Raw genomic sequence first — 16,670 nt, forward strand, 5'->3', positions numbered from 1 at the left:
CTTCACCACTGTGGTAGTTGCTGGAAGTCGTTGGCAACAGCTGCAAGAGACATGGGTGTGGGGTGACTCCTGTCTCCAGCCGCCCAGGCTAAGGCAACATCTTTTCAGGGCTCCAGACCAATAGCAACAGTTCTCCAACAGTGTGTCAGCAGACGCAAGCTCCAGGCACCCACCCAGAGGGCACCGGCAGCCTTGCATCTTCGGGTGTCCATTCTGCATCCCCTTTGCTCCTCCTGCCCCTTCTTTCTTCATTCGGTCCTTCTGACACCTTTGCAAACAATTTCCTGTATTACATTCCCTCTGTCCAAAATACCTAAAATACTTTCTTTTTTCTTTTCTTTTCTTTCTCTCTCTCTCTTTTTTTTTTTTTTCCTGCCTGGTCCCTGGCTGCTACAGACACCTACTTCTAGGGTTGTGTTCAGTTGCTATTAAAGAGGATAAAAACCACAGAGGGTATGAGAAAGGTGACAGATTATGTTACCCATACCCATCACTCCAAATGGCCTGATATTTGGCAGTCATGGTCCTGCACATATTATTCAAGTAAACATTTTTATCCTGTTCGAAATGTACTGACGGAGCTGCGCAGTTGAACTGCTCAAACTGGTTTCATGCATGGATAGATTTCAGATGCACGGCTGTTGATCTAGCATCTTTTAGGAGCACCAAATTCACAGAGGAAGAAGAGAAAAAAAAATCCCCAAGGCTCTACAGTTCTCTGCCTTTGGAGTGTACATGAAATAGAATAAAACCAGTGAGTCAGCTTTAATGGTGTCTACAGCTAAGTCATCTACAAGCAAGGAGTGGTCCCTCCAAGCCTCCTCAGCTTCCTGCCACGTGGCATTGCCGAGTGCTCTAACAATCCTTGAAAGGGTGCCTGTTCCCAGTAAGACTCCCAGTTGGAGTCTCCTTTGTTTTGGGGTTTTCCTGGAAAAAAATTTGCAGTGTCCTATATATATGTGTATGTGTATATATATATATACATATACATATATATATATGTATATGTGTATGTATGTGTGTATATATATGTGTGTGTATATGTATGTGTGTATATATATGTGTGTGTGTGTGTGTGTGTGTATGCCCCACTGGCCACAACGCTTAAATATGGTAAAGTCTTATAATTCCATAATCCAGCAACCACACAGCCTGGCTTTGGTCTGAGTAACCTGATTGGTAAATCTACCCTAACGATGTGAATGTGTATGAAGAGAAAAGTCATCTCTCAAGGGGTTCTCTCACAAAGCGATGAGTGCAAGTGTGGGGAGAAAGTGTGAAAATGAAAAAGCAAAATAATTTAGTTCTGTGCCGTCATTCATCTGGGTGAACGTTAATGTCCACCTAGACCTGAATATTAAATATGGTGGTTCCATGTGAATTCTCCCATTAATTTCTTGGAACTCATGTGCCCTGTCTGATTGAGAGTCTTGACAGAAGTGCTAATGGACACTGTCTGAAGCACTCTGCGGCTAACAAAGAGTTAATAAACTTTCACTGCCACCCTGGTCCTAGTTCTGCTATAGCTTCTAGACCAAAGGGACAGAGCACACTGATTATCCAGTAAAATGGGAGGGCTCATACCGCCTCTACATGAGACAAAAAAAAAAAAAAAAAAAAAAGCCAGGACGAACTGCTGGTGTGACTCCTCTTGAAGACTTTACAACTGAAAGAAGATCCCACTTGAGCCAGGAGCCAGAAGCCAGGAAACCAGAATCAGCATTTATCAAGACTCACACATGTTGTGCATTTGATCATTCATGCACTGAGGGGACTGGAGCAGAAGGGAATCAAAGATCCTGTGTTTGACTTCTTAGAAGCTGACTGCTGCAGGCATGGCCCCACCAACAACTACTTACCAACAAAGTGATAAAAAGGAAGCGATTAGCTTCCTGTGTGTACCCTGCTTTTAGGTCTGGTGTCACCTCCAGGAAGCTTTCCCTGCCCTGAGAATCTGATTGAGGGACCCATCCTATCTTCTGTGCTGTTACCTGGAGTTTACAGAGCTGTCTTGTGGTCTAAATCCACCTCTCCCACTAGTCTGTGAGCATCCCGTGGGTAGGCACCAGCTGCCTCTGGCCGTCACAGGCACTCGGAAAACATTTGTGGAAAGAAGAGCCACCACATTGCAGTTTTGTGAGAGACATTGCAGTTTTGTGGGAGACAGAAAACAGAATGGTGAAGCTACAGGCAAAACTTTCAGTCTAAGCATTTTCCCTGCTTCCACTGATTGTGTGAACTTAAAGACCTGGAGAAAGCAAAAAGAGAAACCATAGTAGAAAAGACACAACAAGGGAATAATAGAGATGGCGAATTCTCTATTCCAAAGATGGAATGCCTTTGATTGTTTATTAAACAAGTACCACAGACACAGTTGGAAAGTCCAGGATCGGGTACTCTGCAAAGTGAGGGTGAATGATCAATCCATTCTAATCCATACCTTGGTGTATATGCCATGCCAACCCAATTTCTTAGGAAAATGAACTGAAATTCAGACTTTCTGGGGGCTAAATGTGATGGGTTTGTGACAAGTTTAACTGTATCAGCAGATTTCTTCCCAAACCTGCCCTTCTACTGCCAGATGGAGTAGCAAAAAACTATCCAAAAGGCCCCCAAAGAAAGGAAGTTGTGTTTCTCCTCCTTTTTTGTCTTCTGCTGTGAGTTTCACCACGTATCCCCATGGGGTGGGGGTTCTGCCCTCTTCCTGAATAAGCCCATTGAGCCTGCAGTTGAAGCTTGTTCTTTAAGACTTTCCTTTCTCTCTGACCTATGCCTCTGCTTATAGATTGCTTGTGAATGCCTTCATTTCCTTCCCTCACTGAGACAAAAATGGAAAAAGTGGAGGGAAACCCATCTTCTTAGTATTCACCTACTCAACAAGGTTTTGTCAATTGCTAAAGGCGTGAGCAGAGAGGTAGTGTGGTGGGCTGTCGGGGCCCTGGTGTAGCGCCCTGGAATCAGAGACCTGGGTATGAATTCTGGTTCTATTGCTTACTAGCTGCTCAAAAGACTAATTCCATCTGCACAGTTAATCTCTCAGGTCCTCCGTTTCTTCCTCTGTAGAATTGGGGCAGCAGCTGCCTGTGCTATCTCCTCTTCTGGCCTATCTGGTGCTGGTGGCTTGGTGGCGCTCTTCACCTGCAAGGAGACTGCCTGTCTTTTATTTAGAGCATTGCACGACAAGGCCTAGGGTTTTCCATTCCCAAGAGATATTTTAGGCACGGTGTATCAAACAATGTATCAAAGTTGTATCCGAGAATGTTTTCAGCCTTTATTGCTTACATCTGGTCTTGAAATTGTTGCCAGCTTGCTACTAGGAAATGTCTCTTTGTCACAGAATACAGGAAATCTGGTTCTCAAGCCAGTTTACTAACCCAGATCATGGTACAAATGGATTCTAAGAAAAACTGGGGCGGACCACTCAAGCTTTCTATAGATGATTAGCTATCTGGTTCCGAAGTTAACCTCCTTTATGAAATGGTGATAGATTAGGAGATGGGGCTCAAGAGAAAGGAGCAGTGCACCGTGGTGTAGCGGAAAAATCAGAGGCTTTAGCACCCAAACGACCTGCATTTAAATCCTAGTTACGCGAGTCTTTCCGTCTGAGTCCCGGTGGGGGTCCTCAAGGGTAAACTGGGGATAACGAGGCCTGTGGCTGGGGATGCCGCGAGGGCCAGAGGCAGTGAGATGCCTGGACCTGCGGGGCCTTGTTGGATTAGGGCGGGGGCTGCCCCGGGGATTTGTCACCGGGAATGCAGCCTACCAGGACGGCAGGGAACGGGACTCGGAGCTGGGGGAAGGCGTTGCTGCCGGGGCACCCGGGTGGTCGAGTCGCGCGCCAGGCGGAGGCCCGGGGCTCCCCGGGGCCTTTTGTCGGCAGTCTGAGCGGCCTCCGCGCGCACGCCGGGGAGGATTAAAGCCAGATGTGGCGGCCGGGCGACGCCAAGCGCTCAGAGCCCGGGACCGGAGACCCAGACGCCGCCCCCGACCCCGCCGTGACAGTAAATGAAGCGGGGAGATGTCTCGAGAAGGATACAGGCTGCGAGGCGGCGCCCCTAAGTGACAGCCGGCCTGGCCACGGGCTGGCGGCTCGGCCGCGCGGGGGCGCCCGGTGGACCGCGCGCTGCACCGGCGGCCAATGGCCGGCGGGGTCGCGGGCGGGGCCGGGTGCCGGGCGGCGGCGCTCCAGCGGCGGGGCGGAGCCGCGGCGGGGAGGCGGGGCCCCAGCAGCGGCGGCGGCGGCGGCGGCGGCCACAGCAGCCTCGGCGGCGGCCGCGGCAGGACTGGCAGCGCCGGCGCCGGTGAGGGGCTCGCGACGGCGGCTGTGGCGGCGGCGCGCGGGCGGCCTCAAGGTGGGGTCGCAGGGCGACTGCGCGGAGGGCGCGGGATGGAGAGGCGGCGTCAGCTGCCCGGCTCTGCGGCGCCGGGTCGCGGGAGATCCACCTGCTGGTAGCGGAGCTGCCCGAGCCGCGGCCCGGCTGGTAGCTCGCTCGCCTCCGGCTGCTGCGGGGTTGGCTCCGGGCACGGGCGGGCTGGGCCTCGGGGAGGGGCGGAGCGCGGGCCGGGCCGCCCTGGGCGAGTCGTCAGCTCCGCTCCGCCGCCGCCGCAGCCCCTCGGTGCCGCGCGCTCTCCCGGTGGCCTGCCCGGCGCCTGGTGCGTTCTCTGCACTCCTGGCGCGTTGGGGCTCGTCGACTTTGGGGCAAAGTGGAAGAAAGTGTGGGTTTGGGGGATGCAGAGGGGGAAGGAGAGTTGCCCGGGGGACCCGCTGCCCCAGGGCGCACGGCGGCTCCGGAGTCAGCGGCTTCCGGGGGCCGCGGGACAGGTGGGCCGGAGGCGAGGGGTTCGCGGTGCAAGAGCAGGGCTGCTCCGGCCGGGCGGAGAGGCGGCCACCGTCGTAGCGAATTTTCCTACCAAGTCGAGACCTGCGTGTCCGCTGTGCAAGCGCACCCCCATCCCCAGGCCTCGGTTCCCCCTTAATGAGGAAGCTGCAAGTGCGACCCTCCGGTTGGGTCTGGGTGCTTCCACTGAGCGAACCAGGTGACATCGCGAAGGCGTGTTTTATGAGCTGGCAGTCATACCACTCACGCGCCCGCTTTTTATTTCTCGCAGCGTGTGTTTCTCTGGAGCCCGTTGATTGCTTAGAATCCGAAATGGGAAACGGTGGCAGGCGCGATCTGTGTTTGCAGCGCTTCCCATGTGTTTTGCTGTTGTGCTTTTGCTGTCGGAGGGCTTTTGATAAAAGATAGTGACAAAGTCATTCGTTTGAATTTAGAACCTAAATTTACACGTGAATAATATGCATCTGGTGGTTTATGTTTCTTTAAAAACGATAGTTTCATTAATAGGTTCTCCTAACAAAGGTTTACTTAGCCCAAAGGACGAAAACGTGGAGGACGAGGAAATTATGTAAGCTGTATTAAAGAAAAATATTAATCCTTTTGTAAATGTAAAACAAATGAGTTTTAACGTAATCGCGGTGTATAAAGTTGTATGGCTTACATCATGGGTTTCATGTCCGTGCCTTGGCTTGTCTGGGCACCTCTGTCCTGTCTGTGGAGTGGTAATTAAACAATATGTCAAGTGTTCAGCAGGGCGTTCTCAGCCACAGAACGTATTGAATGTTTCAGGAACCACTTTAAAATAAAGCAAAGGTTATGTCTCTGATAATAAAATGTAGAACTGTAGCCCTTAAAGGACTGCTAATGAAACAGGTTTTTCAGTCTGAGATTGAGAGTTGAAAATTCCATTCGTCTTTGTCAGGATGGAGAAGATGACCAGTATCTTTAGCCACTACCTTTTTTGTTGTTAAGGATTCAAATGTGTTAAGTGATCATCTCAGAGAGTGTTAAGGTGTTAGATTGAAATTTTCACAGAGGTGGAGACTGAGAAAAATATGGGTCACTTCTCCTCTTGCTGTAGGTAGTCATTCAGTCCAGAGGGCTCTTGGCTCTCCAGCCTGTGAACTACCTCTCCTGGCTTGAGAGCCTAGGGATCATTGGTTTTGTTCTTGTCTGGAGGCTTCACTTGTGCTGTGAAGTTAAACTTCATTAGTGTGGAAACCCTAATTAAAAATGTATGACTACATTCTTACTGAGTTAAAATTCTCTCATATTTCTCTTGCCGAATTTCAGGTCTTATTTGTTGGTAGAATTCATTGTAAGTGTCTTCTTCAAACCAGAGAGTAATGACTTCCTGGATCCAATAGTTAATATTCCTTATGTTTTTCACATGTTATCAAGCTATAGTCTACTTTGATTATAGAGTTCATTCATTTTTATTGTCTCTCTACTCATTTATGCTGAATTTTATCTTTTATCTTACGGGCTTGAATTTTATCTTTTATCTTACGGGCTTTATTTGTATTTGAAGTATGTTTTAAAATATTGTTTTTTTAATGATTCTCTGCTTCTCCGCTCCCCCCTAATTATTAGTTGAACAATTTCTCTAATAACCTGTATATTTTTAGATCTTTTAGCAGGACAGACTCCTGCTTGAAGTAAGGTAGGGCTAATGATATAGCAACAGAAAGCTATATGCATTTTAATATGATGCCACAATAAGATTAAAATTCCAAGTTACATAATTCACTGAGTTACCCCTTCTATTCTTATAATCAGGATTAATCACTGAGTCCTTACTGATATAAGATATTAGGCACTTTATGTAATTGAGTTGAAATTATAGGATTTCACCAAGACTGCGGATATGGGCATGTTAGAAGGTATCTAACTTTGGTTTTAGAAAACAATCATAAGTTGAACGTGAGAATATCTTTTCTGGGGAAGGGAGGGGAGGTAAATAGTTTTATTTATGTTTTTTTTTTTTTAAATGGAGGTACCAGGGATTGAACCCAGGACCTTGTGCATACTAAGCACACTCTCTACCACTGAGCTATACCCTCCCCGAGAATATCTTTGGAGTTCTTGTTTTCAGGGAGTAAGGGAAAGCAAGTGAAAGAATTTAGTGCTTCTAGGATATACTACAGTTGGAACCACTGGCCATGGAGGGTTAACAGACATGGGTATGAGTCGGGGAAGAGGGGGGCCTAGGTAAGGTACAGGAAGTGAGAGATTTCCTGTGAATTTGGTAGTTTATTACATGATAGATACATGTTTGTTGTAGAGTATAATTTTTTTTTTTTAATTCACACCTAAACTGTTGGTTGGGTAAGGTTACCACCCTGGGAATATTTCCGCAGTGTAACCTGAGAATTGAATATCCCTGGCCCTTCTCTTCCCAGGGCCATGGTGCAGGTGGCCCCGCTTGAGAGGCAAAGAGTGGGAGATGAGAGCTTGGACTTTAGAGTGATTCAAATTAGGTTTCTGTCTCTGGGTTCATTTCCTCATGTGTAAAATAGAGTTGACAATGCCTGCCCCATTGGATTTTGTGAGGATTTAGAACATGTAATGGAACCTAGGAAACATTCCATGAGTTGTAGTGTCTGTCAATATTATTATATGATATATATTAGATATGTATGTTAATACTGTGCCCTAGTGATTTTCTTCACTAGTGGAAACACATTCAGTTTTACAAACTAGCTGAGATGGTAGTTTCTGAATTGCCTACAAATGGCTGCTTTAATCAGGCACACTCTTCTCCAGAGGGAATTGTCCCTTGGGCCTCCTAGGCCTTTTTGGAGCTGCTTTAACTCACCCCACTAGAGTGTCACTTAGTGTATTGCCAAATGCATCTTGTGGTCCCCTTGAGGCCACGAGGATTCATTGCACATCTTGGAGAGCCTGACATGCCCCAAGGGGGTGAGACTGGCTCTGCACAGAGCAGCCTGAACCAGTGGCTGGCTGCAGGTTATTTTGTTTGTTTGTTTGTTTGGTTTTATTTTCTAATACAGTTAACATTTATCGAGAACCTGTTATGTGGTAGGCAGTTGTGCTTAAGTACTTTGAAAGACTTGATTTTATTCCTTCTTCTGAGCAGCTTTGCTAGGTGGGTGGTGATCTCCAGATTTCCTGAGTTAAACCAATGCTAAGTGATCAGTCCTGGGTCAGATAGTATCCTGGTGTGGATTGCTGCATTTTCAAAATACCTGAATGATTCCAGTTTACCCCCTGGGAGTAGGTTAATCATTGGGAAAAGTGCATTTATTTTATGATGATGATAAATAGCAGTGCTAAGTGTAATCTTTTTATTCTTTATGAGGTTAGGAGGAGCCAGGGCAGGTAGTTTTCCCCGTTTATGGGTGCAGCCACAAGGCTGAACTACGTGATGTTCCTGAGGTCATGTAAGGAATGGTGGAGCTGAATCCAGAACCCAGGGCTTTTGACCTTTGTACGTTGTCAGTTATCAGTTTTCTTAAAAACTCTTAAACCAGTAACTATTCTTGTGCAATCAGAGGACTGAGGAGAATGGAGATGGTATTACCCAGGAACCATTGTGCAATGGTTTAGAGTTCTCAGCTTGGAATCTATGGCTTCCTATTGAATGAGCCCCACCACTTCCTGTTTACTTAAGTAACCATGTTTTCATTTCCACAGACAAAGCAAAACCACTGAGGAGGGAGTATAGTTGGAAGCTTTTTCCCTGGAAGAGAAGAACCATGTCGTTCTAGTATATTAAATGAGTCATTTGGATGTGGGGATAATCTTGAGGGACACAGTTTAGCTCAGCCAAAAGTCTGTTTATAACAGTGATTAATAAATGAAGAAATGGGTATTTTGCAGCATTGAGAAAGTCTTTCTTTCTCCTTTTCCCCTGAATAGGAAGAAAGGAGCCTGAGACAGCCACCTATGAAGACTGAGCAGACAACCCCGAATGGTCATTGTGGATGGTGCAGGCTGCCAGACTTGTTCAGCCGAGCATCTGAAATGAACCTCTGCTATTGATTGTTTTCCTTGGCCCAGAGCCAGGGGGACTGGATTCAGTTGACTTCAGGATAAAAAGAAACAGTCTTGGTTATCATCATAAACTTATGAACCATTGTGATGGTGAAATGAGATGAGGCTCCGAAATGGAACTGTAGCCACTGCTTTAGCATTTATCACTTCATTCCTTACTTTATCCTGGTATACTACATGGCAAAATGGAAAAGGTAAGGAAAACATCAAGAAAAATATGCATAGAATGTAGTAGGTTTTTTGCTTTGTCAATGGTGCATAAAAGCTTAAGTTAAATGCCCCTACAAGCCTGCATGTTGCATGCTATCTGCTGGCTGCCTGCCAGTTTCTTTCTGACACAAAAATGAAACAGTATTCTTGGACAGAGGAGACAGAATTTCTAATTTGAATGGGGATTGTTTTGTTTTTGAGTTCTTGTAATTGCACTTGAAGAAACGTGCCCATCAATGGTTAATATTATAAATGACAGCCAAGCGGAATAATAAAGACTTTTGTTTTGGCATTTTATTTTTTATTATTAAACATCATAAATGTTTAATCAGCTTCCTTGTACTGGATGTTGTATAAAACGCTGAAAAGGACACAATCAGTGCCTTCATGAAATTTACATGCTGATTATACTGATGATTGGATGCTCTGTAGCTAATGATTTAAACCACGTGTATTGAAAGGTTGCTCTTTAGGCAAAAGTATTTGAGGTGGGTGAGGAGGAATTCTGATTTGAAAAAAATGTTTAATTGAAATTGATTTTGTTTAGACTATTGAACTGTGTTTTTAAGGAAGGTTATCTGTTTAGTGATTGGAACTATATTCAGGGATAATGCATTTCTTTGCTTTTTTAAAAGAAAATATTTGCAGCAAATTCCTATCCCCACTTTTTTTTTTATTGAGTTATAGTTAATTTACAATGTTGTGCCAATTTCTGGTGTACAGCACAACTCTTCAGTCAGACATTAATATACATATATTCATTTTCATATCCTTTTTCACCATGAGCTACAAGATATTGAATGTATTTCCCTGTGCTATACAGTATAAACTTGTTTATCTATGTTATATATACCAGTCAGTATCTGCAAATCTCGAATTCCCAGTTTATCCCTTCCCACCCCTCTCCCCACTGGCAACCACAAGTCTGTATTCTATGTCTGTGAATCTGTTTCTGTTTTATATATAAGTTCATTTGTCTTTTTTTTCCCAAGATTCCACATATGAGTGATATCATATGGTATTTTTCTTTCTCTTTCTGGCTTACTTCACTTAGAATGACATTCTCTAGGGACATCCATGTTGCTGCAAATGGCATTATGCTATCATTTTTATGGCTGAGTAGTATTCCATGGAATAAATATACCACAACTTCTTTATCCAGTCATCTGTTGATGGACATTTAGGTTGTTTCCGTGTCTTGGTTATTGCAAATAGTGCTGCAATGAACATTATGGTGCTGGTGTCTTTTTGAAGTAGGGTTCCTTCTGGGTGTATGCCCAGGAGTGGGATTGCTGGGTCATATGGTAAGTTTGTTTTTAGTCTTTTGAGGAATCTCCATACTGTTTTCCATAATGGCCGCACCAAACTGCATTCCCACCAGGAGTGTAGGAGGGTTCCCTTTTCTCTACACCTCTCGAGCACTTATCATTTGTGAACTTTTGAATGATGGCCATTCCGACTGGTGTGAGGTGACACCTCACTGTAGTTTTGATTTGCATTTCTCTGATAATTAGTGATACTGAGCATTTTTTCATGTGCCTATTGGTCATTCGTATGTCTTCCTTGGAGAATTGCTTGTTTAGATCTTCTGCCCATTTTTGGATTGGGTTGTTTGTTTTTTTCTTATTAAGTCATATGAGCTGCTTATCTATTCTGGAAATCAAGCCCTTGCCAGTTTCATCTTTTGCAAATATTTTCTCTCATTCCGTAGGTTGTCATTTAGTTTTGCTTATGGTTTTCTTTCTTAACCTCTTTTCCTTGTATTAACCTAAGGAATATTGATAGCACAAAGAATGGAGGTGTGTCTTTAGTTTTTTAGAGTCAAGGTGGGGTAATTGTCACCTGGTTATTTGAAGGTATTGTAGCTGGCATTATTTTGTTGATGTGTATGAGGATAACTGAAAAGATGTATTCAAGACATGATTTTTCTCTGGTGTGTGTACAGATATGTATACATAGATATGCATGTACCTGTGAGTGTATGTATATCTGTTTAATACATGAAATAAGCTGATATAGGTAGAAAAACATGCTCTGTGCTTTAAACAAATATAGTATTCTTTTTCTTTTTTTCTCTGAGTTGGGCTCTAATTTTGAAAGGAACTCTGGGGGGGCGGGGATGAAAAACTTGCTAGAGACCTTCCTTCCTTGCAGACAAATATATACATTTTAGAGTACATTTTTAGTTGTACCAAAAGGAGATGACTTATTTAGGAAGAACTTTGAGTAGTTAGTCAAGCTATTGCTTGCCCCTATCATGAACAAACCAGATGACTGGCCTTAAAGGTCTACTTAGGAACTAAGGGAATTCACCTTAAGAAAAGTATATGGATTTGTTTCTTATCAGGAAACTTATCTGTTAGGAGCGTTGCAGCAACAGAGTAACTTTACCCTTTTCACTGTGTCTTATTTAAGGGATTAAAAGTTTTGGAATCTCCTTTCCATTAATTTTGTTATGTAAAGACATTATAAGCATTATTTGTGTGTGTGTGTGTGTTAAGCTGTCTTTAGAATCAAAATTAATTTCAAAAAATATTCTTTCCCCATGTGGTATTAGGTACACACACAAAACATCTCTTCTCTTTGATGATCAGTCTTTGAACATTTCTGTAATCCTTCTGTGTAGGCTCTGCTGCTCTGTTTTTCTACTTAGTGTTTTGTCCAGACTTTTTCAGGTTATCAGCAGAGGTCTCCTGTTGTGCTTATGTAAAATCCCCTGTGCTTTAATGGCATCATTTATGTAACCAGTCTAACTGCTGAGCGTTTGGATTCTTTCTAGATCATTCTGGCAGTCAGACAGCCTGAGTTTTCTAGAGCTGGCCTCATTTCAGATGTTTAATTCTTGTTTACTCATAAACCATGAGCTCTGCTTTTTATATTGAAAGCATAGTTTCCATAATCACTGATGTTACTGGACTAATAGGTTTTATTTTTCATTCATTCATTGGTCCGTCTCACGTACCTATCTTGTGCCTAGCACTGTATTACATGCTATGAATATGAAAAGGAATAAGAAACGTCACACCTTTGGGAAGCTGAAGGACCAGTAGCGGAGGATGCATGTAAACAGATGTGATACCATCAGACAGATTGAGGTAGAAGCAAAAACAGAGTGCTGGGATGTGCTGTTGTAAGCATATTGCATGCTGTACATTGTCTCATTTAATCCTCCTAACAACCCTGGGAAATATTATTACTCACTTTCTGTAGATGAGGAAACCAAAGCAGAGTGTTTGAGAAACTTGTCAATGTCGTACATTAGGTGGGAGAGTGAAGTTTGAACTCAGTCAGGCTGATTCCAGAGATTACACTCTTTAGTTATTGGTCTACTGCCCAGAAGAGCAGAGACGGAGCTGCTAATTCTCAAGTCACTTCACAGAGGAGAACGGTAAATGCGAAGGTAGTGCCAGGCAGAGTAGGGGACAGTGGGCATGTCAGGTGGAGGGAGCTGTGTATGCATCTGTGAAGTTCTGAAAGGGTGTAGAGTATTTGTGCTTTGGAATTATGAGATGCTCGTTGTGATTGGCACAAAGAATTCCTAGACTGTCCCAGGGTTTAGCTGGTAATCCCAGTGCAGTTCCTATCATATCTGTCCTAGGTCTTCATTTACCACTTGGAAGGATACATGAGTTGGTCCTTGGGATTGGCATACGTTGGGGAGGATGTCAGGAACTCAGCCAGGAAAGCTGGAGTAGTTGTCAGGCTAGGGTACCTGTTTCTGCAGGATATACAGGATTCTTACATTAAAATGAGGCAGAATTCCAATTATGTGGAATGTGCATGTTGGGGAAATTGTAAGTAGGTTTAAATCTGGCACAAGAGTGATTACATGTCTTACTGGTGGTGGTGGAGGGGGTGTGGTTCTCCTATCAAACCTCCTATTTTGGTCAGGCACAGCCCAGAAACTGGGCAAGACGACGCAAGCAATCTTACATCCCTGTGCCTAGGGACGTGTAACATTCATGTACATGTTTCTATGTAGACATTTATTTCCATTTCTCTTGGATATTTTTCTACGAGTAGAATTGCTGGGTCGTGTGGTAACTCTATGTTTAATCATTTGAGGAGCTGCCAGACTGTTTTCCAAAGTAGCTGGAAACGTATGCATTTCCTCTGACAAGGTGTGAGGGTTACCATTTCTTCACATTCTTGATGACACCTGTTATCTGGCTTTTTGAGTCTACTCATCCTAGTGTAGATCATTATAGTTTTGATATGTAATTCTAATAATGTCGAGCATCTTTTTATGTACTTATTAGCTATTTGTGTATCTTCTTCAGAAACGTATCTATTCACATCCTTTGCCTATTTAAAAAATGAGTTTTTAAAAAATTATTAAGTTGTAAGAGTTCTTTATATATTCTAAGGCAAAAATATAGTACACCTAAATATGTAAAGCAAACATTAACAGATATAAAGGGAGAAATTGACAGTAATACATTGATAGTAGGATTTTTAACACACTGATTATATCAATGGATAGATCATTCTGACAGAAAATCAATAATATTGGCATTAAATGGCACAGTAAACCAGATGGACTTAATATATATAGGGCTTTCAACCCCTAAAATGCAGAATACATGTTCTTTTTAAGTGTACATGTAATGTTCTCCAGGGTAAGCCACATGCTAGGCCACAAAACAAGTCTCAATAAAGTTAGGAAGATTGAAGTCATATTAAGCACCTTTTCTTACCACTGTAATGTGAGACTAGAAATCAACTACAAGAAAAAAACTGGAAAAAAACACTAATATGTGGAGTTTAAACAACATGCTACTACATAATCAATGAGTCATTGAAGAAATCAAAGAGGAAAAAAAATATGCCTTGAGACAAATGAAAATGGAAACACACCATTCCAAGATTTATGGGACACAGCAGAGGCAGTTCTAAAAAAGGAGTGTATAGCAATATAGGCCTATGTTGGGAAACAAGAAAAACCTCACATAAACAATCTAACCTTACACCTAAAGGAACTAGAAAAAGAGGAACAAACAAAGCCCAAAGTTAGTAGAAGGAAGGAAATAATAAATATCAGAGTGGAAATAAGTGAAATAGAGACTAAAAAAGCAATAGAAAAGATCAATGAAGCTAATAGCTGGTCTTTTGAAAAGATAAAATTGGTAAGCCTCTAGCCAGACCCATCAAGAATAAAAGAGAAGGGGCCCAAATAAATGAAATCAAAATGAAAGAGAAGTTACAACTGATGCCACAGAAATACAAAATATTCTAAGAAATTGCTATGAAAACTTACATGCTAACAAGCTGGAAAACCTTGAAAATAATGGATAAATTCCTAGAAACATACAATCTTCCAAGACTGAGTCAGGAAGAAATAGAAAATCTGAGCAGACCAATTATCAATAATGAAATTGAATAAGTAATTTAAAAAACTCGCAATGAACAGAAGTCAAGACCAGATAGCTTCACAGGTGAATTCTGTCCAACTTTTAAAGAAGACTTACCTAGCCTTCTCAAAGTATTCCAAAAAATTGAAGAGGGGGAACATTTCCAAACTCATTCTACAAGGCCATCATTACCCTGATACCAAAACTGGGTAAAGGTGTCACAAAAAAAGAAAATTACAGGGCAATATTCTGATGAACATAGATGCACAACTCAACAAAATATTAGCAAATCACATTCAATAATACATTAAAAGTGTCATACACCATGATCAAGTGGGATTTATCCCAGGGATGCAAGGATGGTTTAATATTCACAAATCAATCAACGTGATACACCACATTAGAAAAATGAAGGATAAAAATCATGATTGTCTCAATAGATACAGAAAAAGGTTTTGAAAAAATTCAACATCCATTTATGATAAAAACTTTAAACAAAGTGGGCACAGAGAGAACATATCTCAATATAATAAAGGCCATATATGGCATACTCACAGCTAACATCATATTCAGCAATGATACAAGCTGCAAATTATAAAATAAGGTAACATACAGCATAAGGAATATAGTCAATAATACTGTAATAATTTTGTATGATGAAGTGTCATGGACTTGTCATGGTGATCATTTCATAATGTATTTGCTTCTCAGATTACTACATTGTACATCTGAAACTAACGTAATATTGTTCATGAACTATACTTCAATATAAGAAAAAGGAAAAAAGAATAGTTCTTTATATATTCTAGACACAAATTCCTTATGAGACATATGATTTGCAAATATTTTCTCCCATTCTGTGAGTTGTCTTTTCATATTCTTATGGTGTTCTATGAAGCACAAACATTTTTAAATTTGATGAAATTACAGTCTTTTACATTTAAGTAATTTTTAAGTACATGCCCTTTTTCAGGTTAGGGAAGTTCCCTGCTATTCTAGTTTGCTGAGTGTCTTTATCATAAAAGTGTTAGATTTTGTCAAATATTCTCCCCAATTTTTTTCCTATTATTGTTTTCTAATTCTATTCCATTGTGATTAGAAGACATACTTTGTATCATTTCTGTCCTTTTAAATTTATTTTTATTTGTTTTATGACCCAGCATGTGGCCCATCCTATACAGTACACTTGAGAAGAAGGGGCATTTGGTTATTATTGGATGGAGTGTCCTGTAGATGTCTGTTAGGTCCAGCTGCTTTATATTGCTATTGAGGTCTCCTTTTTCCATGTTGACCTTCTGTCTAGTCTGTCTACTGTTCAAGATGGAGTATTTGAGTCTCCAATTAATATTGTAGAGTTGTCTGTTTCTCCTTTCATTTCTGTCAATTTTTGCTTTATGTGTTCTGGTGTTCTGTTATTGGGTGCATATATGTTTATAATTGTTAAAATTTCCCTCTTTACCTCTAGTAGCATTTTTTGTTTTAGGATCTATTTTGTGTGATATTAGTATAGCTGCTCCAGCTTTGCTGTGGTTTCTACTTGTATGGTGTGTTTTATTCCATTCTGTTTCTTCAGTCTATTCATGTCTTTAAATCTACAGTGTGTCTCTGGTAAATAACATATAGTTGGATCATGCTTTTTTTAAATCCAGTGTAATAGTGTTTACCTTTTAATTGGACTGTTTATGTATCTGCACTTAATATTATTGGTATACTTGATTTACATCTGCCATCTTACATTTTGTTTTTCCTGTGTCTTGTCACTTTTGTACCTATATTCCCTGTTTACTTTTTTGTGCATTGATTGAATATTTGTTAATGTAGCATTTTAATTTCATTAATGACTTTTTTTTTTTACTATTTTTTGAGTATTTTTAGTGGTTGTTACAGTGTTTACCATAAACATTTCAGCTTATGAGAATCAGCTCCTGATTTATACTTGCTTAATTCCAGTAATGTTTAGAAGCGTTACTCCTCTGTAGCTCTATTCCCTTTCCCCCAGTTTTGTGGCATTATTGTTATACATATTACATCTTTTAATTGTAAACCCAACAATATATTATTGTAATTATTACTTTACCATGTTGTTATTTCCTTAGGACATTACAGCTTTATTCCAACCTACTTTTTTGTGCAGTTATTGGCAAATGTATTACATTTCCATGTGTGATAGACTCAACAATACATTATACATATTATTTTATAAAATTACTTTTTAACGAGTTGAAAGGAGAAAAACTGCATTAATAGTGTCTAT

At 41.6% G+C, this 16,670-nt stretch overlaps 1 protein-coding gene across 8 annotated transcripts in view; it reads left to right on the forward strand.

The window, feature by feature from the left end:
• Positions 1-4,249: 4,249 nt before the first annotated feature.
• Positions 4,250-16,670, forward strand: part of MGAT4A (alpha-1,3-mannosyl-glycoprotein 4-beta-N-acetylglucosaminyltransferase A) — an 87,081-nt gene continuing 74,660 nt past the window's right edge. For 5 of the 8 annotated variants that reach the window (XM_032469594.1, XM_032469596.1, XM_032469590.1 and 2 more), the window contains exons 1-2: positions 4,251-4,352; positions 8,721-9,049. In XM_032469594.1, coding sequence (XP_032325485.1) covers positions 8,956-9,049 — 94 coding nt within the window. In that variant the 5' untranslated portion in view covers positions 4,251-4,352; positions 8,721-8,955. Of the gene's footprint in view, positions 4,353-4,571; positions 4,654-4,836; positions 5,038-8,720; positions 9,050-16,670 lie in introns of those variants that run through there. The other 3 variants (XM_032469591.1, XM_032469593.1, XM_032469592.1) reach the window with 3 other exon arrangements.

Source organism: Camelus ferus, chromosome 28 (genome assembly GCF_009834535.1).
Source record: "Camelus ferus isolate YT-003-E chromosome 28, BCGSAC_Cfer_1.0, whole genome shotgun sequence".
Taxonomy (NCBI): Eukaryota; Metazoa; Chordata; class Mammalia; order Artiodactyla; family Camelidae; genus Camelus; species Camelus ferus.